The 25,485-nt window shown below is 50.1% G+C and overlaps 1 protein-coding gene across 3 annotated transcripts in view; it reads right to left on the bottom strand.

The window, feature by feature from the left end:
• LOC109878541 (golgin subfamily B member 1) overlaps positions 1-25,485 on the bottom strand; it is a 163,341-nt gene that overhangs the window by 71,764 nt on the left and 66,092 nt on the right. For all 3 annotated transcript variants that reach the window (XM_031796515.1, XM_031796516.1, XM_031796517.1), the window contains 5 exons: positions 11,412-11,552; positions 9,187-9,270; positions 8,852-8,998; positions 8,224-8,391; positions 2,731-2,910 (listed from right to left, as the gene is read on the bottom strand). In XM_031796515.1, coding sequence (XP_031652375.1) covers positions 2,731-2,910; positions 8,224-8,391; positions 8,852-8,998; positions 9,187-9,270; positions 11,412-11,552 — 720 coding nt within the window. The remainder of the gene's footprint in view (positions 1-2,730; positions 2,911-8,223; positions 8,392-8,851; positions 8,999-9,186; positions 9,271-11,411; positions 11,553-25,485) is intronic.

Genomic DNA, 25,485 nt, shown 5'->3' with positions numbered 1-25,485 from the left:
TATGTCAAAACAGACATCCCGTCAAAATATATTCTCCTTCCTAAAACTGGGTCAATCACAGACAACTTCTAGAAAAAAAATACTTTGGAGTGAAGCATTCCAATGTGTGTGTGTGTGGAGGGGGGGGGGCATCCCAGTGGTTTCTGGGAGGGGGCCTCTGATATGGAAGGTATTTCTATATCAATCAGATCACACTGTGTTTTAGTACGTCTCATACTCCACCCACTTCACTGCACACACCATTTTGGGCTTGTCACTCACTGACAGAGAATCCCCACTGACGGGCAGCAACACGATCAAGAGAAAAGGAGCAGAGGGGGAGAGAGAAAAATAAAGAGACCGATGGAGAGGAGGGAGACAGAGAGTGAGAGACAGAAAGAGAGAGAGGAGGGAGACAGAGAGCAAGAGACAGAAAGAGAGAGATGAGGGAGACAGAGAGCAAGAGACAGAAAGAGAGAGATGAGAGAGACAGAGAGCAAGAGACAGAAAGAGAGAGAGGAGGGAGACAGAGAGCGAGAGAGACAGAGCGGCCGAGAGAGACAGAGAGGCCGAGAGAGACAGAGAGGCCGAGAGAGACAGAGGCTGAGTGAGACAGAGAGACAGAGAAACAGAGCATGAGAGACAGAGAGAGACAGAGAGAGACAGAGAAGCCGAGAGTGACAGAGAGGCCGAGAGAGACAGAGACAGAGAGACAGAGAGACAGAGAGACAGAGACAGAGACAGAGAGACAGAGAGGCCGAGAGAGACAGAGAGGCTGAGTGAGACAGAGAGACAGAGAAACAGAGAATGAGAGACAGAGAGAGACAGAGAAGCCGAGAGTGACAGAGAGGCCGAGAGAGACAGAGACAGAGACAGAGAGACAGAAATAGAGGGAAAAGGATGAGAGACAGAGAAAGACAGAGAGAGAGACAGAGAGACAAGAGAGAGAGACGGAGAGAGAGACACAGAGAGACAGAAATAGAGGGAAAAGGATGTAGCGACAGAAAAAGGAAAGTAAAAAGATAAGCTAGCCTCTTGTTGGATTCTGTTCATAACAATGTCTAAAGACATTACAGAGTATAATAATTTGGTAGCGCCAAATAAAACACTGAAACATGACCCGTCTTTGGTTAAAGCCTGTCTCATTACTATCATCAAGGAGCTGGGAGAATCTATCAAAACACATCACTTCTGTACCAAGAGAAGAAGAAAGAGAGAGAGCGAGGGGAGGGGATAAAGAGAGAGGGGGGGGGGACGATGGATGAGGTTTCAGATGAAGGGAAGAAAGTGTTTAGTCTATTTGTTCAGCTGTACTCATGTTAGGACGTTTAGGGAACAGAAAATGTTATTGTTCGGGAGAATTCTTCTGACACACACACACACGCGCACACTCATGCAGGGCAGGAAGTGGTCAGTGGCAGAGCTGCAGTAGCAGTGTGTGCGCGCGTGCATGCAGGGCAGGAAGTGGTCAGTGACAGAGCTGCAGTAGCAGTGTGTGCGCGCGTGCATGCAGAGCAGGAAGTGGTCAGTGGCAAAGCTGCAGTAGCAGTGTGTGCGCGCGTGCATGCAGGGCAGGAAGTGGTCAGTGGCAAAGCTGCAGTAGCAGTGTGTGCGCGCATGCATGCAGGGCAGGAAGTCGTCAGTGGCAAAGCTGCAGTAGCAGTGTGTGCGCGCGTGCATGCCTGCACGCATGAGATCAGAGGTAGGTTTGGTCAGTAAAACAGAGCCAGATGTGCTGCAGAGCCTTCTAGCTGAGAAGTACTGTTGTCTGCACTGTTAATGCTACTGATCTACAAATGACAATCACACACAGTCATTATTGCTATTTGACTATGTAGAGAGGGAGAAAGAGAGAGATGGGGAGAGGGAGAAAGAGAGAGATGGTGGAGAGGGAGAAAGAGAGAGATGGGGGAGAGGGAGAAAGAGAGATGGGGGAGAGGGAGAAAGGGAGATGGGGGAGAGGGAGGAAGAGAGAGATGGGGGAGAGGGAGGAAAAGAGAGATGGGGGAGAGGGAGGAAGAGAGATGGGGGAGAGGGAGGAAGAGAGATGGGGGAGAGGGAGGAAGAGAGATGGGGAGAGGGAGGAAGAGAGATGGGGGAGAGGGAGAAAGAGAGATGGGGGAGAGGGAGAAGAGAGAAAGGGAGATGGGGGAGAGAGAGGAAGAGAGATGGGGGAGAGGGAGGAAGAGAGATGGGGGAGAGGGAGGAAGAGAGATGGGGGAGAGGGAGGAAGAGAGATGGGGGAGAGGGAGGAAGAGAGATGGGGAGAGGGAGGAAGAGAGATGGGGGAGAGGGAGGAAGAGAGATGGGGGAGAGGGAGAAGAGAGAAAGGGAGATGGGGGAGAGGGAGGAAGAGAGATAGGGGAGAGGGAGGAAGAGAGATGGGGGAGAGGGAGGAAGAGAGAGATGGGGAGAGGGAGGAAGAGAGATGGGGAGAGGGAGGAAGAGAGATGGGGGAGAGGGAGGAAGAGAGATGGGGGAGAGGGAGGAAGAGAGATGGGGGAGAGGGAGGAAGAGAGAAAGGGAGATGGGGGAGAGGGAGGAAGAGAGAGAAAGGGAGATGGGGGAGAGGGAGGAAGAGAGAGATGGGGAGAGGGAGGAAGAGAGATGGGGAGAGGGAGGAAGAGAGATGGGGGAGAGGGAGGAAGAGAGATGGGGGAGAGGGAGGAAGAGAGATGGGGGAGAGGGAGGAAGACAAAAGGTGAAAAAGAGAGCGGGAAATAAAACATGTGTTTCTCTCCTCTGTGTTACCTTCCTGCCAGCAGCCCTGCGTGTGTCAGTGAGTGTGTTGTTGGCCCGCACCAGATCCTGACTCTGCTGTAAAACCTGGTCCTGGAGATGCTGACACTGATCTCTCTCTTTACCCAGACCGATCTTCAACTCATCCAGCTCTACTGACAGAGTACACACCCTGTCCTCACTAACCAGGAGCTGGGAGGGGCAGAGACAGAGAGGGGGAGAGAGAGAGGGGAGAGAAAGAGAGAGCGAGAGGGAGGGGGGGAGAGAGAGAGAGAGAGAGAGAGAGAGAGAGAGAGAGAGAGAGAGAGAGAGAGAGAGGGAGAGCGAGAGAGAGCGAGAGCGAGAGAGAGAGAGAGGGGGGAGAGAGTGAGAGAGAGAGAGAGGAATAGAGGGACAAAGAAAGAAGGAGGATCTTAAAAACATTTAATATCAAATCAAATTGTATTTGTCACATGCTTACTTACAAGACCTTAAAAAAATGTAGCTGCATTGTTGGTTAAATTTAAAAATAAAAATAATAATTTTAAAAAAGTAACAAATAATGAAAGAGCGGCAATAAAATAACAATAGCGAGGCTAAATACAGGTGGTACCGGTACTGTGTCAATGTGCGCGGACACTGGTTATATCGAGGTAATTGAGGTAATGTGTACATGTAGGTAGAGTTAATAAAGTGGCTATGCATAGATAATAACAGAGAGCAGCAGCAGTGTAAAGGGAGGGGCAATGCAAAAAGTATGGGTAGCCATTTGATTAGATGTTCAGGAATCTTACGGCTTGAGGGTAGAAGCTGTTTAGAAGCCTCTTGGACCGAGACTTGGCTCTCCAGTATCGCTTGCCGTGCGGTAGCAGAGAGAACAGTCTATGACTAGGGTGGCTGGAGTCTTTGACTATTTTTAGGGCCTTCCTCTGACACCGCCTGGTATAGAGGTCCTGCATGGCAGGAACTTGGCCCCAGTGATGTACTGAGCGGTACACACTACCAGCTGTAATGCCTTGTGGTCGGAGGCCGAGCAGTTGCATTACCAGGCAGTGATGCAACCAGTCAGGATGCTCTCAATGGTGTAGCTGTAGAACGTTTTGAGGATCTGAGGACCCATTCCAAATCTTTTCAATCTCCTGAGGGGGAATAGGTTTTGTCGTGTCCTCTTTATGACTGTCTTGGTGTTCTTAGACCATGTTAGTTTGTTGGTGATGTGGACACCAAGGAACTTGAAGCTCTCAACCTGCTCTACTACAGCCCTGTCGATGAGAATGGGGGCATGCTCTGTCATCCTTTTCCTGTAGTCCATAATCATCTCCTTTGTCTTGATCACATTAAGGGAGAGGTTGTTGTCCCGGCACCAAACGGCCAAGTCTCTGACCTCCTCCCTATAGGCTGTCTCATCATTGTCAGTGATCAGGCCTACCACTGCTGTGTCATCGGCAAACTTAATGATGGTGTTGAAGTTGTGTCTGACCGTGTAGTCATGAGTGAACAGGGAGTACAGGAGGGGCCTGAGCACGCAGCCCTGAGGGGGCCCTGTGTTGAGGATCAGTGTGGCAGATTTGTTGTTACCTACCCTCACCACCTGGGGTTGTCCCGTCAGGAAGTCCAGGATCCAGTAGCAGAAGGAGGTGTTTAATCCCAGGATCCTTAACTTAGTAATGAGCTTTGAGGGTACTATGTTTTTGAACGCTGAGCTGTAGTCAATGAATAGCATTGTCACGTAGGTGATCCTTTTGTCCAGGTGGGAAAGGGCAGTGTGGAGTGCAATAAAGATGGCATCATCTGTGGATTTGTTAGGGCGGTATGCAAATTGGACTGGGTCTAGGGTTTCTGGGATAATGGTGTGGATGTGAGCCACGACCAGCCTTTCAAAGCACTTCATGGCTACAGACGTGAGGGTCGGTAGTCATTTAGGCAGGTCACTTTAGTGTTCTTGAGCACAGGGACTATGGTGGTCTTCTTGAAACACATTGACTCAGACAGGGAGAGGTTTAAAATGTCAGTGAAGACAATTGCCAGTTGGTCAGCGCATGCTCGGAGTACACGTCCTGGCAATCCGTCTGGCCCTGCGTCGTTCTGAATGTTGACCTCTTTAAAGGTCTTGCTCACATCGGCTGGGGAGAGCGTGATCACACAGCCGTCTGGAACAGGTGATGCTCTCATGCATGTTTCAGTGTTACTTGCCTCGAAGCGAGCATAGAAGCAATTTAGCTCATCTGGTAGGCTTGTGTCACTGGGCAGCTCTTTGGCTGTGCTTCCCTTTATAGTCTGTAATAGTTTTTAAGCCCTGCCACATCCGACAAGCGTTGGAGCTGGTGTAGTACGATTCAATCTTAGTCCTGTATTGACGCTTTGCCTGTTTGATGGGTATAGCAGGATTTCTTAGTAGCTTCCACATTAGAGTCTCGCTCCTTGAAAGCAGCAGCTCTACCCTTTAGCTCAGTGCGGATGTTGCCTGTAATCCATGGCTTCTGGTTGGGGTATGTACGTACAGTCACTGTGGGGGATGACGTCATCGATGCACTTATTGATGAAGCCAGTGACTGATGTGGTGTACTCCTCAATGCCATCAAAAGAATCCCAGAACATATTCCAGACTGTGATAGCAAAACAGTCATGTAGCTTAGCATCGGCTTCATCTGACCACTTTTGTATTGACTGAGTCATTGGTGCATCCAGCTTAAATTTTTTGCTTGTAAGTAGGAATCAGGAGGATAGAATTATGGTCAGATTTGCCAAATGGAGGGCGAGGGAGAGCTTTGTACGCGTCTCTGTATGTGAAGTAAAGTGGTCTAGAGTTTCTTTCCTTCTGGTTGCACATTTAACATGCTGGTGGAAATTTGGTAAAACGGATTTAAGTTTCCCAGGATTAAAGTCCCCGGGCACTAGGAGCGCCGCCTCTGGATGAGCGTTTTCCTGTTTGCTTATAGCGGTTTACAGCTCATTGAGTGCGGTTTTAGTGCCAGCCTCTTACTGTGGTGGTATGTAAACAGCTACGAAAAATACAGATGAAAACTCTCGGTAGATAGTGTGGTCTACAGCTTATCATGAGATACTCTACCGCAGACAAGCAAAAACCTTGAGACTTCCTTAGATATCGTGCACCAGCTGTTGTTTACAAAAATACATAGACCGTTACCCCTCGTCTTACCAAAGGCTGCTGTTCCATCCTACCGATACAGTGTAAAACCCGCCAGCTGTACGTTGCTCATGTCATCGATCAGCCACAACTCGGTGAAACATACGTTTTTCCAGTTTTTAATGTGCTAGTAGGTCATTGATTTTATTTTACAATGACTGCATGTTTGCCAATAGAACGGATGGCAGTGGGGGTTTATTCGCTCGCCTACGAATTTTCAGAAGGCAGCCCGACCTCCGGCCCCTTTTTCTCTGTCTTCTCTTCACGCAAATGAAGGGGATTTGGGCCTGTTCCCGGGAAAGCAGTATATCCTTCACGTTGGACTCATTAAAGGAAAAAGCTTCTACCAGTTCGTGGTTCGTAATCGCTGTTCTGATGTCCAGAAGTTATTATTGGTCATAAGAGAGGGTAGCAGCAACATTATGTACAAAATAAGTTACAAACAATGCAAAAAAAATGAACTAAATAATTGGTTGGGAGCAAGTAAAACGTCAGCCATCCTCTCCGGTGCCGTTCTACATGACAATGACTAGCAGTTGTTGCAGTGGTGTTGGAGGTCCGGTGGGAACAGTTTGACTGGCCCAATAAAGAGCTGTGTTGGTGCTAGTTAAGCCCGGTCCAAGACCTCTAGCTGGGTTAGGAAGCTAATCACTGTATTACTCTCTCTGCATGGAATGATGCTAGTCATCTAGATATGAAGCAATCTGTCTTGCCTTGTCTAAAGTAGGAATTGACTACAACCCACTAGGGTCCACACACCAGGGCAAATGTGTTAAACTCATTCCATGGAGGGCCTAGTGTCTGATAGTTTTAGTTTTTTCCTTTCAATTAAGAACCTAGACAATCAGGTGATTGGAGTTCCTTACTAATTAGTGACCTTAATTCATCAATCAAGTGCAAGGGAAGAGCGAAAACCAGCAGAAACTCGGCCCTTCGTGGAATGAGTATGACGCATGTGCACTCGTGTATAGTGCAGGAGTATTCAAATCCTACTCTGGAGATCCGGAGCCTGTTGGTTTTCTGTTCTACCTGATAATACATTGCACCCATCTGGTGTCCCAGGTCTAAACCAGTCCCTGATTAGAGGGTAACAATTTTAAAAAATCAGTGGAACTGGCTTCGAGGTCAGAACAGGAAATGTTTATCAAGTTATACCATTGTCTTACATCAGATCGCGTCACTCCTATGCGAAACTCATCCCTCAACCAATCTATCTTCTAGAGCACACTCCTGGTAGTTATGACGCACTGGCAAAAAAATGCTCCAGCTAGCAGCTTAATGCAAGCTTGTTTGAATGGCCATACGGTAGCTAGTTAGCCATCTTGTTGATGAAGTTGTAAGGCACCAAAGTTATAGGGCTGTTGGTTCTCAGAAATCAGCATGTATCTGATATCTGGCACTGTGCCTCGCTACTTTGTAACATTTGGCCAACACAATAACATGGCAGAGAACAGTCAGCTGTGCTGTAGAACTTGGAGCACTAATCACGGCAGAACAGATATCATAAACTAATTTGTGCATTATCTACAACTTCAGCTAGCAAGAGGGAGTATTCATCATTGACTGTGTAAACAGGCATTGTTAGAGTCTGCATTTCATTTCATATGGATTGATTTGAAACTGGTTCTGCCAGCAAGCAGACACTAATGTGTTAGCTAGCTAATTTTCGTGTACATTTTAACATTTCATAAATACTGACACTACCACCAAAAAAATATTAGCTACAGCTTTATAGTTTTGGGCAAGATTAACTCTGACCCTTTAGAGGATGAAAGGGGAATTCAGTGGACGATGTCACCTTGGTAACGTTTCGAATAGGACAGCATATTGTAGCCGGACTTCTTTTTAGCTATCCCATGAGTGTTTGTGAGTTATCAGACAGATCTGACGTGAGACAATGCAAGTTATACATGACTAAACGGTCACTTCTTTAAAGTCATAGTAGCAAGTCATTGTTTGGTGGACACATGGACATATGGGATACATTACCATAAAACCACATTAGCGTTGAGCAAGTGAAACAATGACAAAAATACATCAGGTAGAGGTCAGAGGAAAAACCTGAAGTCAATTATATGAATCATTAATATCATCTAATGTTGTCATTCATTACTGTATCGCCATTATACAGACAGAGAGAGAGAGATTCCCTCTATATCTAAGTTATATTGAAATCAGCAAAGTAGGTCCTTCATTTGAACAGGGACCAAATCCTCAATGGAGGTAAGATGGATGAAATTATAGAATTATTAAATATGGAGAGGAGGAGGAGGATGTGATTAAGGGTAGAGGAAAATAGAAATGAGCAGAATTCCCTGTCGCCCTTCACTGATTTGATTAAAAAAGGGGGACACTGGTTTAGTGCGCGTGTGTGTTACCTTGTTCTTTAGCGTGTCCAGGTTTTGTCGGAGGTGTGTGTTGTCGTGTGTTAGCTGGTGTGTGTGTTGTTCCTTCATACTGAGGGTTCTCTTCAGTGAGTCCTGAGTGGCCTTCAGAGCAGACAGGTCCTGCTTCATGTGTCTCAGCATCTCCCCACGCTCATTCACCTACACACACACACACACACACACACACACACACACACACACACACACACACACACACACACACACACACACACACACACACACACACACACACACACACACACACACACACACACACACACACACACACACACACACACACACACACATATAAGTCAGAGGTTAGCTAGCTGCACACTCAGACCAACAGAGACTATAGTAGTAGACCAGACAGAGGTTGCACTCCTGGCGTGTGTGTGTGTGTTCATTGTCTGTCTAGCCTCCTCCTCCCATAGCTAATCTAACACAGAGCTCATGCAACACTGTAATTAATTTGACTTGGCTAGCAGCATCCAGCAGCAGACAGACTGGAGCTCCCAGTTACAGACTGACAGAGAAAGTTTCATTATCACTGTGACTGATCACTGAGCACCAGCCAAAACACACAGGAAATGGTGTGTGTGCAGAGGCACACACACACCTCTTCCACAGATTTATTCTGAGCCAGTGTGAGTCTCCCCAGTTCTCTGCTCATCTCCTCCAGTAGTGTCGTCTGAGTCTGGACCTCTGTCTTAGCAGCCACACAACTCTCCTCAGCCTCCTTCAGAGAAGTCTTTAGTGTAAAGATCTGGAAGACACAACACCGATCATGAAAATACATTCTATTTACATATTCTAACATTTCTATTGAGATATCAGAGAGCAAAATAACAAAAACTAAGATCAGATCTGTTGTTTTCTTGAAGATATGATGAACGTTGACATGCATTGGCCATAGTACTATAGCGATGACAGTAAAGTTGTGTTGTAACATGCCTTGTTAGTAGCATTCTCCAGCTGACTGTCTCTGTCCTGTAGCTGCATCCTCAGAGACTGGAGAATACCCTCTGTACTCCTCAACTAGAGGGAGAGAGAGAGAGAGAGTTAGGGGGTAAACACACAGATGCACACACACCAGTGTGTGCGTTTGTGTGTGTGCGTGCGTGCGCACCAAGGTTGGGATCAATATAATTTCAAAAAGTAAACGAAATTCCAATTCCACATTTTCCTCATTGAAAACCATTGAGGAGAATTGGAATTTCAGTGTACTTCTGAAATTGAAATGGTATTGATCCCAACCCTGGTGCACACGCATGCACGCACACACACACCTCCTGTGTGAGTATTTCCTGTTGGTTGTGTGAGGTGAGTGATTGAGCCGCCAGTGACGCAATAACTCCTTCAGCTGCTCATCCAACACACACACACACACGCACGCACGCACTCACACACACACACACACACACACGCACTCACACACACACACACACACACACACACACACACACACACACACACACACACACGCACTCTCACACACTCGCACACACACACAATAAAAACACATCCTTAGTTACAAATACTTACTTACTAGGAATATACATGTGAAAACCCTATTCTCTATCCAGAAAGAGCTGAATTTGCCTAGGTTTGAACCTGCTTTCGACTGACCACATTCACAATACTTACTTACTTCCGTCAAGGTCTTTATAACTATCAGAAGAAAACTGGAACCTTTTTAGCTTTAACTCTGATTCTGTTACATCACTCATCCATATCAATACTGCCTTTGATGATACGGCCAAAGTCATTTTCCTCATCTTAAATCCAGCACATCCAAATGATTAAAACTTCACATTTCCCAATCTCAGGTCTCAATTCTCTGAAGGCATAGGCAGGAAGTTGGGAACTCCCAAAAGAATATGAGATTTGTGAATTTGTTCAAACGAAGGTGCTTAAATGTGAACGATCATATTATCTAGCCTCTATGGAGAGAGAGAGACCAATCTGAGGAGGACTAGAATGGACTCATTACTTCTGCAATCAAAGTGGGTTCCCACCTCCCCTTTCCTCTCTTCCTCCCTCTCCTTTTCTTTCACTGTCCTACGTTCTCTCTATCAAAGTGGAGGAGGAGGAGAGGGGCTTGGGCAAATCCTTGATTGGCTGAAGTCTATCCTGTATTTAGGATTAAAATGAATAGGTAGAGAACAATGTGTGGGTTAGAAAGAAAGAGAGAGAGGGGGAGAGAGAGAGGGGGGGGGGACAAAGAGACAGAGAGAGAGATAGACAGAAAGAGAGGGGGTGACCAATATAATTGAATTAAGAAGGTTTGAAGCCAGAACATTTCTATAAGCAGTTAGAAGTATGAGGCGAGAACAAGCAGAGATACAATTACCATCTAATAAAAAAAAGAGATTAGAAACTCACTGAGTACGGTTATGTCTACCCACGGGACAACCTTCATGTGACCTTTCTCAGTTCAGAAGTGGGATACACTGTATACGGCTGCTCTTATTCAGACTGTCAGACACAACACTCAGTGCGTAGGCGCACACCATCAGATAATAAAGAAACAGTTGAGATGGGAAGCTGCTGCTACAGACAATTCATTAAGTCATTTGTCTAATGAGCTCTTTAGAGCTGCTTTTGGCAGCAGATAGGAATTCATTAACGTGGCTAATTGAATTAAACAGGTGCTGATTTCACAGCTGCTTTGCGTTCGCGAACACACGCTGTTGAGATGGAACTACAGGTGGTGGGTGAGGGAGAGAGCGTATGAGCGGTGGAGCGGGTGAGTGCTTGTCTTTGATGGTCTCTCTCAATGGAACCTTGGCACTCAACCAAAAACCAAATGATATGCAGATCAAGTGGTGTGTGCGCTTCTGCTTCTCGCTGAGTGTGTGTGTGTATACATGTGCTTGAGCTTCAATGGAGCCTGCATGCCCTTGAGATAAACACATGGCATATTAGTAAACACTAAATATGACCTATTGTCTATGGCATGGTCTATGGAGATGAGATGGAGTATTGTTGTGTTGAATATACATTAGAGAGACAGCTGGCTGAACCGCATTGGAATCAATTCCATTTCAGTCAGTTCAGGAGACTTGAGGAGATAGAAAATAATGTGCACTTTTCAAAGAGTACTTTTCAACCTCTGAATTACCTGAATTGAATCGACTCCAATCCTCCCAAAACTCTCTCGTCTTTCTCTCTCTCACCTGATCCCTGGCAGAGGTGTGTTTCTTCCTCACATTATTCAGGTCTTCGGTTATCCGTTTCATTCCTTCTTCCTTCTCCCCCAGTCTCCTCCCATACTCATCACTCAGTTCGGTCCTCACCTCCACCATTTTGGCCTCTGCCTGAAACACAGTCGTACTCACACTCAGTATTACAGGCACCCACACTCAGTCACTGTCACACAGTAGGGTCTGAATTACTGCCGCCATTTTATTTTGACAATTCAAAAACTTGATGATTTCGACAACTATTACAACGATGATCTAACTATGTAGCAGAGAAAGGAGAGATTAGACATTAGATATGGAACCTTGATATGAAACTAATCACACATCAGCATTGTACCAGATCTTCAGTTTCTTGGAAATTTCTCGCATGGAATAGCCTTCATTTCTTAGAACAAGAATAAATAGACTGACGAGTTTCAGAAGAAAGGTCTTTGTTTCTGGCCATGTTGAGCCTGTAATCGAACCCACAAATGCTGATGCTCCAGATACTCAACTAGTCTAAAGAAGGCCAGTTTAATTGCTTCTTTAATCAGGACAACAGTTTTCAGCTCGCCTAACATAATTGCAAAAGGGTTTTCTAATGATCAATTAGCCTTTTAAAATGACAAACTTGGATTAGCTAACACAACGTGCCATTGGAACACAGGAGTGATGGTTGCTGATAATAGGCCTCTGTACGCCTATGTAGATATTCCATTTTAAAAAATCAGCCGTTTCCAGCTACAATAGTCATTTACAACATTAACAATGTCTACACTGTATTTCTGATCAATTTGATGTTATTTTAATGGACAGAAAATGTGCTTTTCTTTCAAAAACAAGGACATTTCTAAGTGACCCCATCCTTTTGAACGGTAGTGTATATGTTTTTTTATTAAAAAAATGTACACATATTTATCCCCTTATTTTTGTTGGCAGAAAACTACCTCCGTACTTCCATTCATTTGTATGGGTTACCTTCAGAAGAGTCCCGTGAGGCTGGGGGTCGTAGAGCAAAACAGAGAACACTGTCGTGTTCGTGAGAGTCTCCCCTTTTCATAGAGTTTGTAGCCAAACTGTTCGGACGCTACAAACGTTTTCGCGAGAAGACCGATTTTTTCAGAATGTCTCCTGGTCTGACAAACACCGCTGTAGCTCGGCTACCATCCACCGCAGATGCGGAATGCTGACATAGGCGGATACGGTGGATTGAGATGCAGCCCATGCAAAACTGATATCGCTAGATAAAAGGGACCAAACATACAACAACACACACACTGATTCATTTCACCCTCTCACCCTCCCGTCCGTCCTACCCTTCCCCTTCAAGCCCTCGGCTAAGGGTGAATATCAAATCAGTTCCTGTTTTAATTTCTCAATAGCGAAGTGTCATTTATTATTACGAGACAGTATATACATATACCGAAATACAGATTGTGTGTGTGTGTGTGTGTGTGTGTGTGTGTGTGTGTGTGGTGTCAGACACAGGGGCTGACAAATGACTTCACTCCAGATTGCTTTACATCACAAATCATTGTCACATTATAATACCCCTAATGCAAATACACGTGTGCGTGCGTGTGTGGTGCAATAATGTGTGTGTATGGTGTGCATGTGTTTGAGTGTGTGTGTATGTGTGTGTTTGTGTGTGTTGTATCCCTGTATCGCTGGCGAGCTCATTGCTCTCAGAAATCAAAGTTAAATGGATCATCTATCATCAGAATATACTGTATGTCTGGAACACTTGTCTCCGTCTCACTCTGTGTGGGTGTGTGTGTGAGCGGTGTGTGGGTGTGTGTGCCTGGTTGTGATTAATGTGCTGCATTGGGCTGTTCAGCTATGCATGTTGGTGAGTTTATCGTTTGATGCTGGCTCCAATTAAACTCCTCTAAAGTGACTGATGGCTTTAAGACTCTGTCCATCAATAAAGGCCATCCAGGCCTTTGCACCAGGATGTCATTCTCACACTAACTAATGTCCTCTTGACTTGCAGGCACTGTGTGTGTGTTTCAACTCCACCATCTTATAAAAGACCACAATATATCTTGCCCAGTTGTCCTATCCCCAGACCCAGTAATCTAATATATCATAGATATTAATTCTCATGTAACTCTAATGACAGACTCTGATATTGTTATTATGCCTGCATCAGCCAAAATACACACACAGACAAGAGAAAATGGCATGTGTGTCTTACGGGAGGGGGGATTGAGTTGTGTTTGAGAATAGGCTGTTTGCAGGATTTGCAAGAAGGGATTTTCATTTGTAGAGGGGTGGAGGAAGGGAGGAAGGGTGAGGAGAGGAATACGGAGATGGTAGGGGGTGGAGAGGACATTGAATGATGACACACGGTGTGTGTGTTTGTGTGTGTGTGTGTGTGTGGTATATAATAGGGTATCTGTATGGGGTTTAACATTTGATGGCTATGGCACCTGGCTCAGGCCTATCTCACAATCAACTGAATACCACACGCCTGGGAATCTCAATCTCCGTGTCCGTGTGTGTGTGGATATAGGGTAGTAATATAAAATAGACGGTATAGCTCAGAAGACTCCAGAGAAAACATGTCTCTGCAGAGAAACACCCATCTCCCCCTCGGTCTCACCCCATCCCCTACCTCTCAGCCCTCTACTACCTCACCATTAAACCTACCACCCCTCACCCTCACCCCTTCCCTACCTCTCAGCCCTCTACCACCTCACCATTAAATCTACTACCCCTTCCCCTACCTCTCAGCCCTCTACCACCTCACCACTAAACCTCCCCCTCACCCCTTCCCCTACCTCTCAGCCCTCTACCACCTCACCATTAAACCTACCACCCCTCACCCTCACCCCTTCCCCCTACCTCTCAGCCCTCTACCACCTCACCATTAAATCTACTACCCCCTTCCCCTACCTCTCAGCCCTCTACCACCTCACCACTAAACCTCCCCCTCACCCCTTCCCCTACCTCTCAGCCCTCTACCACCTCACCATTAAACCTACTACCCCTCGGTCTCACCCCTTCCCCTACCTCTCAGCCCTCTTCCACCTCACCATTAAACCTACTACCCCTCACGCTCACCCCTTCCTCTCAGCCCTCTACCACCTCACCATTAAACCTACTACCCCTCACCCTCACCCCTTCACCTACCTCTCAGCCCTCTACCACCTCACCATTAAACCTACTCCCCCTCACCCCTTCCTCTCAGCCCTCTACCATCTCACTATTAAACCTACTACCCCTTGGTCTCACCCCTTCCCCTACCTCTCAGCCCTCTACCACCTCACCATTAAACAAACCTACCACCCCTCACCCTCACCCCTTCCCCTACCTCTCAGCCCTCTACCACCTCACCAATAAACCTACTACCCCTCACTCACAACAATTCCCCTAACTCTCAGCCCTCTACCACCTCACCATTAAACCTACTACCCCCTCGGTCTCACCCTTTCACCTACCTCTCAGCCCTCTACCACCTCACCATTAAACCTACTACCCCTCGGTCTCACCCCTTCCCCTACCTCTCAGCCCTCTTCCACCTCACCATTAAACCTACTACCCCTCACGCTCACCCCTTCCTCTCAGCCCTCTACCACCTCACCATTAAACCTACTACCCCTCACCCTCACCCCTTCCCCTACCTCTCAGCCCTCTACCACCTCACCATTAAACCTACTTCCCCTACCTCTCAGCCCTATACCACCTTACCATTAAACCTACTATCCCTCACCCTCACCCCTTCCCCTACCTCTCAGCCATCTACCACCTCACCATTAAACCTACTATCCCTCACCCTCACCCCTTCCCCTACCTCTCAGCCCTCTACCACCTCACCATTAAACCTACTACCCCTCAACCTCACCCCTTCCTCTCAGCCCTCTACCACCTCACCATTAAACATACTACCCCTCGGTGTCACCCCTTCCCCTACCTCTCAGCCCTCTACCATCTCACCATTAAACCTACTACCCCTCGGTCTCACCCCTTCCCCTACCTCTACCATCTCACCATTAAACCTACTACCCCTTGCCCTCACCCCTTCCCGTACCTCTCAGCCCTCTACCACCTCACCATTAAACCTACTACCCCTCACCCTCACCCCTTCCCCTACCTCTCAGCCCTCTACCACCTCACCATTAAACCTACTACCCCCTCGGTCTCACCCCTTCCCCTACCTCTCAGCCATCTACCACCTCACCATTAAATCTACTACCCCTCACCCCTTCCCCTACCTCTCAGCCCTCTACCACCTCACCATTAAACCTACTACCCCTCACCCTCACCCCTTCCTCTCAGACCTCACCATTAAACCTACTACCCCTCGGTCTCACCCCTTCCCCTACCTCTACCACCTCATCATTAAACCTACAACCCCTCACCCTCACCCCTTCCCCTACCTCTCAGCCTTCTACCACCTCACCATTAAACCTACTACCCCTCGGTCTCACCCCTTCCCCTACCTCTCAGCCATCTACCACCTCACCATTAAACCTACTACCCCTCGGTCTCACCCCTTCCCCTACCTCTCAGCCCTCTTCCACATCACCATTAAACCTACTACCCCTCACGCTCACCCCTTCCTCTCAGCCCTCTACCACCTCACCATTAAACCTACTACCCCTCAGTGTCACCCCTTCCCCTACCTCTCAGCCCTCTACCACCTCACCATTAAACCTACTACCCCCTCGGTCTCACCCCTTCCCCTACCTCTCAGCCCTCTACCACCTCACCATTAAACCTACTACCCCCTCGGTCTCACCCTTTCACCTACCTCTCAGCCCTCTACCACCTCACCATTAAACCTACTACCCCTCGGTCTCACCCCTTCCCCTACCTCTCAGCCCTCTTCCACCTCACCATTAAACCTACTACCCCTCACGCTCACCCCTTCCTCTCAGCCTTCTACCACCTCACCATTAAACCTACTACCCCTCACCCTCACCCCTTCCCCTACCTCTCAGCCCTCTACCACCTCACCATTAAACCTACTTCCCCTACCTCTCAGCCCTATACCACCTTACCATTAAACCTACTATCCCTCACCCTCACCCCTTCCCCTACTTCTCAGCCCTCTACCACCTCACCATTAAACCTACTACCCCTCACCCTCACCCCTTCCCCTACCTCTCAGCCATCTACCACCTCACCATTAAACCTACTATCCCTCACCCTCACCCCTTCCCCTACCTCTCAGCCCTCTACCACCTCACCATTAAACCTACTACCCCTCAACCTCACCCCTTCCTCTCAGCCCTCTACCACCTCACCATTAAACCTACTACCCCTCGGTGTCACCCCTTCCCCTACCTCTCAGCCCTCTACCATCTCACCATTAAACCTACTACCCCTTGGTCTCACCCCTTCCCCTACCTCTCAGCCCTTTACCACCTCACCATTAAATCTACTACCCCTCACCCTCACCCCTTCCCCTACCTCTCAGCTCTCTACCACCTCACCATTAAACCTACTACCCCTCGGTCTCACCCCTTCCCCTACCTCTACCATCTCACCATTAAACCTACTACCCCTTGCCCTCACCCCTTCCCGTACCTCTCAGCCCTCTACCACCTCACCATTAAACCTACTACCCTTCACCCTCACCCCTTCCCCTACCTCTCAGCCCTCTACCACCTCACCATTAAACCTACTACCCCTCGGTCTCACCCCTTCCCCTACCTCTCAGCCATCTACCACCTCACCATTAAATCTACTACCCCTCACCCCTTCCCCTACCTCTCAGCCCTCTACCACCTCACCATTAAACCTACTACCCCTCACCCTCACCCCTTCCTCTCAGACCTCACCATTAAACCTACTACCCCTCGGTCTCACCCCTTCCCCTACCTCTACCACCTCATCATTAAACCTACAACCCCTCACCCTCACCCCTTCCCCTACCTCTCAGCCCTCTACTACCTCACCATTAAACCTACTACCCCTTGGTCTCACCCCTTCCCCTACCTCTCAGCCCTCTACCACCTCACCATTAAATCTACTACCCCTCACCCTCACCCCTTCCCCTACCTCTCAGCTCTCTACCACCTCACCATTAAACCTACTACCCCTCGGTCTCACCCCTTCCCCTACCTCTACCATCTCACCATTAAACCTACTACCCCTCGCCCTCACCCCTTCCCGTACCTCTCAGCCCTCTACCACCTCACCATTAAACCTACTACCCCTCACCCTCACCCCTTCCCCTACCTCTCAGCCCTCTCTACTACCTCACCATTAAACCTACTACCCCTTGGTCTCACCCCTTCCCCTACCTCTCAGCCCTCTACCACCTCACCATTAAATCTACTACCCCTCACCCTCACCCCTTCCCCTACCTCTCAGCTCTCTACCACCTCACCATTAAACCTACTACCCCTCGGTCTCACCCCTTCCCCTACCTCTACCATCTCACCATTAAACCTACTACCCCTCGCCCTCACCCCTTCCCGTACCTCTCAGCCCTCTACCACCTCACCATTAACCTACTACCCCTCACCCTCACCCCTTCCTCTCAGCCCTCTACCACCTCACCATTAAACCTACTACCCCTCAGTGTCACCCCTTCCCCTACCTCTCAGCCCTCTACCACCTCACCATTAAACCTACTACCCCTCGGTCTCACCCCTTCCCCTACCTCTCAGCCCTCTACCACCTCACCATTAAACCTACTACCCCCCACCCTCACCCCTTCCCCTACCTCTCAGCCCTCTACCACCTCACCATTAAACCTACTACCCCTCGGTCTCACCCCTTCCCCCTACCTCTCAGCCCTCTTCCACCTCACCATTAAACCTACTACCCCTCATGCTCACCCCTACCTCTCAGCCCTCTACCACCTCACCATTAAACCTACTACCCCTCGGTCTCACCCCTTCCCCTACCTCTCAGCCCTCTACCACCTCACCATTAAACCAACTACCCCTCACCCTCACCCCTTCCCCTACCTCTCAGCCCTCTACCACCTCACCATTAAACCTACTACCCCTCACCCCTTCCCCTACCTCTCAGCCCTCTACCACCTCACCATTAAACCTACTACCCCTCACCCTCACCTCTTCCCCTACCTCTCAGCCCTGTACCACCTTACCATTAAACCTACTACCCCTCACCCTCACCCCTTCCTCTCAGCCCTCTACCACCTCACCATTAAACCTACTACCCCTCGGTGTCACCCCTAACCCTACCTCTCAGCCCTCTACCATCTCACCATAAAACCTACTACCCCTTGGTCTCACCCCTTCCCCTACCTCTCAGCCCTCTACCACCTCACTATTAAACAAACCTACCACCCCTCACCCTCACCCCTTCCCCTACCTCTCAGCCCTCTACCACCTCACCATTAAACCTACTTCCCCTACCTCTCAGCCCTATACCACCTTACCATTAAACCTACTATCCCTCACCCTCACCCCTTCCCCTACTTCTCAGCCCTCTACCACCTCACCATTAACCTACTACCCCTCACCCTCACCCCTTCCCCTACCTCTCAGCCATCTACCACCTCACCATTAAACCTACTATCCCTCACCCTCACCCCTTCCCCTACCTCTCAGCCCTCTACCACCTCACCATTAAACCTACTACCCCTCAACCTCACCCCTTCCTCTCAGCCCTCTACCACCTCACCATTAAACCTACTACCCCTCGGTGTCACCCCTTCCCCTACCTCTCAGCCCTCTACCATCTCACCATTAAACCTACTACCCCTTGGTCTCACCCCTTCCCCTACCTCTCAGCCCTTTACCACCTCACCATTAAATCTACTACCCTCACCCTCACCCCTTCCCCTACCTCTCAGCTCTCTACCACCTCACCATTAAACCTACTACCCCTCGGTCTCACCCCTTCCCCTACCTCTACCATCTCACCATTAAACCTACTACCCCTTGCCCTCACCCCTTCCCGTACCTCTCAGCCCTCTACCACCTCACCATTAAACCTACTACCCTTCACCCTCACCCCTTCCCCTACCTCTCAGCCCTCTACCACCTCACCATTAAACCTACTACCCCTCGGTCTCACCCCTTCCCCTACCTCTCAGCCATCTACCACCTCACCATTAAATCTACTACCCCTCACCCCTTCCCCTACCTCTCAGCCCTCTACCACCTCACCATTAAACCTACTACCCCTCACCCCTCACCCCTTCCTCTCAGACCTCACCATTAAACCTACTACCCCTCGGTCTCACCCCTTCCCCTACCTCTACCACCTCATCATTAAACCTACTACCCCTCGCCCTCACCCCTTCCCGTACCTCTCAGCCCTCTACCACCTCACCATTAAACCTACTACCCCTCACCCTCACCCCTTCCCCTACCTCTCAGCCCTCTACTACCTCACCATTAAACCTACTACCCCTTGGTCTCACCCCTTCCCCTACCTCTCAGCCCTCTACCACCTCACCATTAAATCTACTACCCCTCACCCTCACCCCTTCCCCTACCTCTCAGCTCTCTACCCACCTCACCATTAAACCTACTACCCCTCGGTCTCACCCCTTCCCCTACCTCTACCATCTCACCATTAAACCTACTACCCCTCGCCCTCACCCCTTCCCGTACCTCTCAGCCCTCTACCACCTCACCATTAAACCTACAACCCCTCACCCTCACCCTTCCTCTCAGACCTCACCATTAAACCTACTACCCCTCGGTCTCACCCCTTCCCCTACCTCTACCACCTCATCATTAAACCTACTACCCCTCACCCTCACCCCTTCCCCTACCTCTCAGCCCTCTTCCACGTCACCATTAAACCTTACTACCCCTCACGCTCACCCCTTCCTCTCAGCCCTCTACCACCTCACCATTAAACCTACTACCCCTCAGTGTCACCCCTTCCCCTACCTCTCAGCCCTCTACCACCTCACCATTAAACCTACTACCCCTCGGTCTCACCCCTTCCCCTACCTCTCAGCCCTCTACCACCTCACCATTAAACCTACTACCCCCCACCCTCACCCCTTCCCCTACCTCTCAGCCCTCTACCACCTCACCATTAAACCTACTACCCCTCGGTCTCACCCCTTCCCCTACCTCTCAGCCCTCTTCCACCTCACCATTAAACCTACTACCCCTCATGCTCACCCCTACCTCTCAGCCCTCTACCACCTCACCATTAAACCTACTACCCCTCGGTCTCACCCCTTCCCCTACCTCTCAGCCCTCTACCACCTCACCATTAAACCAACTACCCCTCACCCTCACCCCTTCCCCTACCTCTCAGCCCTCTACCACCTCACCATTAAACCTACTACCCCTCACCCCTTCCCCTACCTCTCAGCCCTCTACCACCTCACCATTAAACCTACTACCCCTCACCCTCACCTCTTCCCCTACCTCTCAGCCCTGTACCACCTTACCATTAAACCTACTACCCCTCACCCTCACCCCTTCCTCTCAGCCCTCTACCACCTCACCATTAAACCTACTACCCCTCGGTGTCACCCCTAACCCTACCTCTCAGCCCTCTACCATCTCACCATAAAACCTACTACCCCTTGGTCTCACCCCTTCCCCTACCTCTCAGCCCTCTACCACCTCACTATTAAACAAACCTACCACCCCTCACCCTCACCCCTTCCCCTACCTCTCAGCCCTCTACCACCTCACCAATAAACCTACTACCCCTCACTCACACCCCTTCCCCTACCTCTCAGCCCTCTACCACCTCACCATTAAACCTACTACCCCCCACCCTCACCCCTTCCCCTACCTCTCAGCCGTCTACCACCTCACCATTAAACCTACTACCCCCTCGGTCTCACCCTTTCACCTACCTCTCAGCCCTCTACCACCTCACCATTAAACCTACTACCCCTCGGTCTCACCCCTTCCCCTACCTCTACCACCTCATCATTAAACCTACAACCCCTCACCCTCACCCCTTCCCCTACCTCTCAGCCCTCTACCACCTCACCATTAAACCTACTACCCCTTGGTCTCACCCCTTCCCCTACCTCTCAGCCCTCTACCACCTCACCATTAAATCTACTACCCCTCACCCTCACCCCTTCCCTTACCTCTCAGCTCTCTACCACCTCACCATTAAACCTACTACCCCTCGGTCTCACCCCTTCCCCTACCTCTACCATCTCACCATTAAACCTACTACCCTCGCCCTCACCCCTTCCCGTACCTCTCAGCCCTCTACCACCTCACCATTAAACCTACTACCCCTCACCATCACCCCTTCCCCTACCTCTCAGCCCTCTACCACCTCACCATTAAACCTACTACCCCTCGGTCTCACCCCTTCCCCTACCTCTCAGCCATCTACCACCTCACCATTAAATCTACTACCCCTCACCCCTTCCCCTACCTCTCAGCCCTCTACCACCTCACCATTAAACCTACTACCCCTCACCCTCACCCCTTCCTCTCAGACCTCACCATTAAACCTACTACCCCTCGGTCTCACCCCTTCCCCTACCTCTACCACCTCATCATTAAACCTACAACCCCTCACCCTCACCCCTTCCCCTACCTCTCAGCCTTCTACCACCTCACCATTAAACCTACTACCCCTCGGTCTCACCCCTTCCCCTACCTCTCAGCCATCTACCACCTCACCATTAAACCTACTACCCCTCACCCTCACCCCTTCCCCTACCTCTCAGCCCTCTTCCACATCACCATTAAACCTACTACCCCTCACGCTCACCCCTTCCTCTCAGCCCTCTACCACCTCACCATTAAACCTACTACCCCTCAGTGTCACCCCTTCCCCTACCTCTCAGCCCTCTACCACCTCACCATTAAACCTACTACCCCTCGGTCTCACCCCTTCCCCTACCTCTCAGCCCTCTACCACCTCACCATTAAACCTACTACCCCCTCGGTCTCACCCTTTCACCTACCTCTCAGCCCTCTACCACCTCACCATTAAACCTACTACCCTCGCCCTCACCCCTTCCCGTACCTCTCAGCCCTCTACCACCTCACCATTAAACCTACTACCCCTCACCATCACCCCTTCCCCTACCTCTCAGCCCTCTACCACCTCACCATTAAACCTACTACCCCTCGGTCTCACCCCTTCCCCTACCTCTCAGCCATCTACCACCTCACCATTAAATCTACTACCCCTCACCCTTCCCCTACCTCTCAGCCCTCTACCACCTCACCATTAAACCTACTACCCCTCACCCTCACCCCTTCCTCTCAGACCTCACCATTAAACCTACTACCCCTCGGTCTCACCCCTTCCCCTACCTCTACCACCTCATCATTAAACCTACAACCCCTCACCCTCACCCCTTCCCCTACCTCTCAGCCTTCTACCACCTCACCATTAAACCTACTACCCCTCGGTCTCACCCCTTCCCCTACCTCTCAGCCATCTACCACCTCACCATGAAACCTACTACCCCTCACCCTCACCCCTTCCCCTACCTCTCAGCCCTCTTCCACATCACCATTAAACCTACTACCCCTCACGCTCACCCCTTCCTCTCAGCCCTCTACCACCTCACCATTAAACCTACTACCCTCAGTGTCACCCCTTCCCCTACCTCTCAGCCCTCTACCACCTCACCATTAAACCTACTACCCCTCGGTCTCACCCCTTCCCCTACCTCTCAGCCCTCTACCACCTCACCATTAAACCTACTACCCCTCGGTCTCACCCCTTCCCCTACCTCTCAGCCCTCTTCCACCTCACCATTAAACCTACTACCCCTCACGCTCACCCCTTCCTCTCAGCCTTCTACCACCTCACCATTAAACCTACTACCCCTCACCCTCACACCTTCCCCTACCTCTCAGCCCTCTACCACCTCACCATTAAACCTACTTCCCCTACCTCTCAGCCCTATACCACCTTACCATTAAACCTACTATCCCTCACCCTCACCCCTTCCCCTACTTCTCAGCCCTCTACCACCTCACCATTAAACCTACTACCCCTCACCCTCACCCCTTCCCCTACCTCTCAGCCATCTACCACCTCACCATTAAACCTACTATCCCTCACCCTCACCCCTTCCCCTACCTCTCAGCCCTCTACCACCTCACCATTAAACCTACTACCCCTCAACCTCACCCCTTCCTCTCAGCCCTCTACCACCTCACCATTAAACCTACTACCCCTCGGTGTCACCCCTTCCCCTACCTCTCAGTCCTCTACCATCTCACCATTAAACCTACTACCCCTTGGTCTCACCCCTTCCCCTACCTCTCAGCCCTCTACCACCTCACCATTAAATCTACTACCCTCGGTCTCACCCCTTCCCCTACCTCTACCATCTCACCATTAAACCTACTACCCCTCGCCCTCACCCCTTCCCGTACCTCTCAGCCCTCTACCACCTCACCATTAAACCTACTACCCCTCACCCTCACCCCTTCCTCTCAGACCTCACCATTAAACCTACTACCCCTCGGTCTCACCCCTTCCCCTACCTCTACCACCTCATCATTAAACCTACTACCCCTCACCCTCACCCCTTCCCCTACCTCTCAGCCCTCTTCCACGTCACCATTAAACCTTACTACCCCTCACGCTCACCCCTTCCTCTCAGCCCTCTACCACCTCACCATTAAAACCTACTACCCCTCAGTGTCACCCCTTCCCCTACCTCTCAGCCCTCTACCACCTCACCATTAAACCTACTACCCCTCGGTCTCACCCCTTCCCCTACCTCTCAGCCCTCTACCACCTCACCATTAAACCTACTACCCCCCACCCTCACCCCTTCCCCTACCTCTCAGCCCTCTACCACCTCACCATTAAACCTACTACCCCTCGGTCTCACCCCTTCCCCTACCTCTCAGCCGTCTTCCACCTCACCATTAAACCTACTACCCCTCACGCTCACCCCTACCTCTCAGCCCTCTACCACCTCACCATTAAACCTACTACCCCTCGGTCTCACCCCTTCCCCTACCTCTCAGCCCTCTACCACCTCACCATTAAACCAACTACCCCTCACCCTCACCCCTTCCCCTACCTCTCAGCCCTCTACCACCTCACCATTAAACCTACTACCCCTCACCCCTTCCCCTACCTCTCAGCCCTCTACCACCTCACCATTAAACCTACTACCCCTCACCCTCACCTCTTCCCCTACCTCTCAGCCCTGTACCACCTTACCATTAAACCTACTACCCCTCACCCTCACCCCTTCCTCTCAGCCCTCTACCACCTCACCATTAAACCTACTACCCCTCGGTGTCACCCCTAACCCTACCTCTCAGCCCTCTACCATCTCACCATAAAACCTACTACCCCTTGGTCTCACCCCTTCCCCTACCTCTCAGCCCTCTACCACCTCACTATTAAACAAACCTACCACCCCTCACCCTCACCCCTTCCCCTACCTCTCAGCCCTCTACCACCTCACCAATAAACCTACTACCCCTCACTCACACCCCTTCCCCTACCTCTCAGCCCCTCTACCACCTCACCATTAAACCTACTACCCCCCCACCCTCACCCCTTCCCCTACCTCTCAGCCCTCTACCACCTCACCATTAAACCTACTACCCCCTCGGTCTCACCCTTTCACCTACCTCTCAGCCCTCTACCACCTCACCATTAAACCTACTACCCCTCGGTCTCACCCCTTCCCCTACCTCTACCACCTCATCATTAAACCTACAACCCCTCACCCTCACCCCTTCCCCTACCTCTCAGCCCTCTACCACCTCACCATTAAACCTACTACCCCTTGGTCTCACCCCTTCCCCTACCTCTCAGCCCCTCTACCACCTCACCATTAAATCTACTACCCCTCACCCTCACCCCTTCCCTTACCTCTCAGCTCTCTACCACCTCACCATTAAACCTACTACCCCTCGGTCTCACTCCTTCCCCTACCTCTACCATCTCACCATTAAACCTACTACCCTCGCCCTCACCCCTTCCCGTACCTCTCAGCCCTCTACCACCTCACCATTAAACCTACTACCCCTCACCATCACCCCTTCCCCTACCTCTCAGCCCTCTACCACCTCACCATTAAACCTACTACCCCTCGGTCTCACCCCTTCCCCTACCTCTCAGCCATCTACCACCTCACCATTAATCTACTACCCCTCACCCCTTCCCCTACCTCTCAGCCCTCTACCACCTCACCATTAAA

Source organism: Oncorhynchus kisutch, linkage group LG18 (genome assembly GCF_002021735.2).
Source record: "Oncorhynchus kisutch isolate 150728-3 linkage group LG18, Okis_V2, whole genome shotgun sequence".
Classification (NCBI taxonomy): Eukaryota; Metazoa; Chordata; class Actinopteri; order Salmoniformes; family Salmonidae; genus Oncorhynchus; species Oncorhynchus kisutch.
The sequence above is the reverse complement of the archived record's forward strand: the minus strand, read 5'-3'. Positions and strand labels throughout refer to the sequence as shown.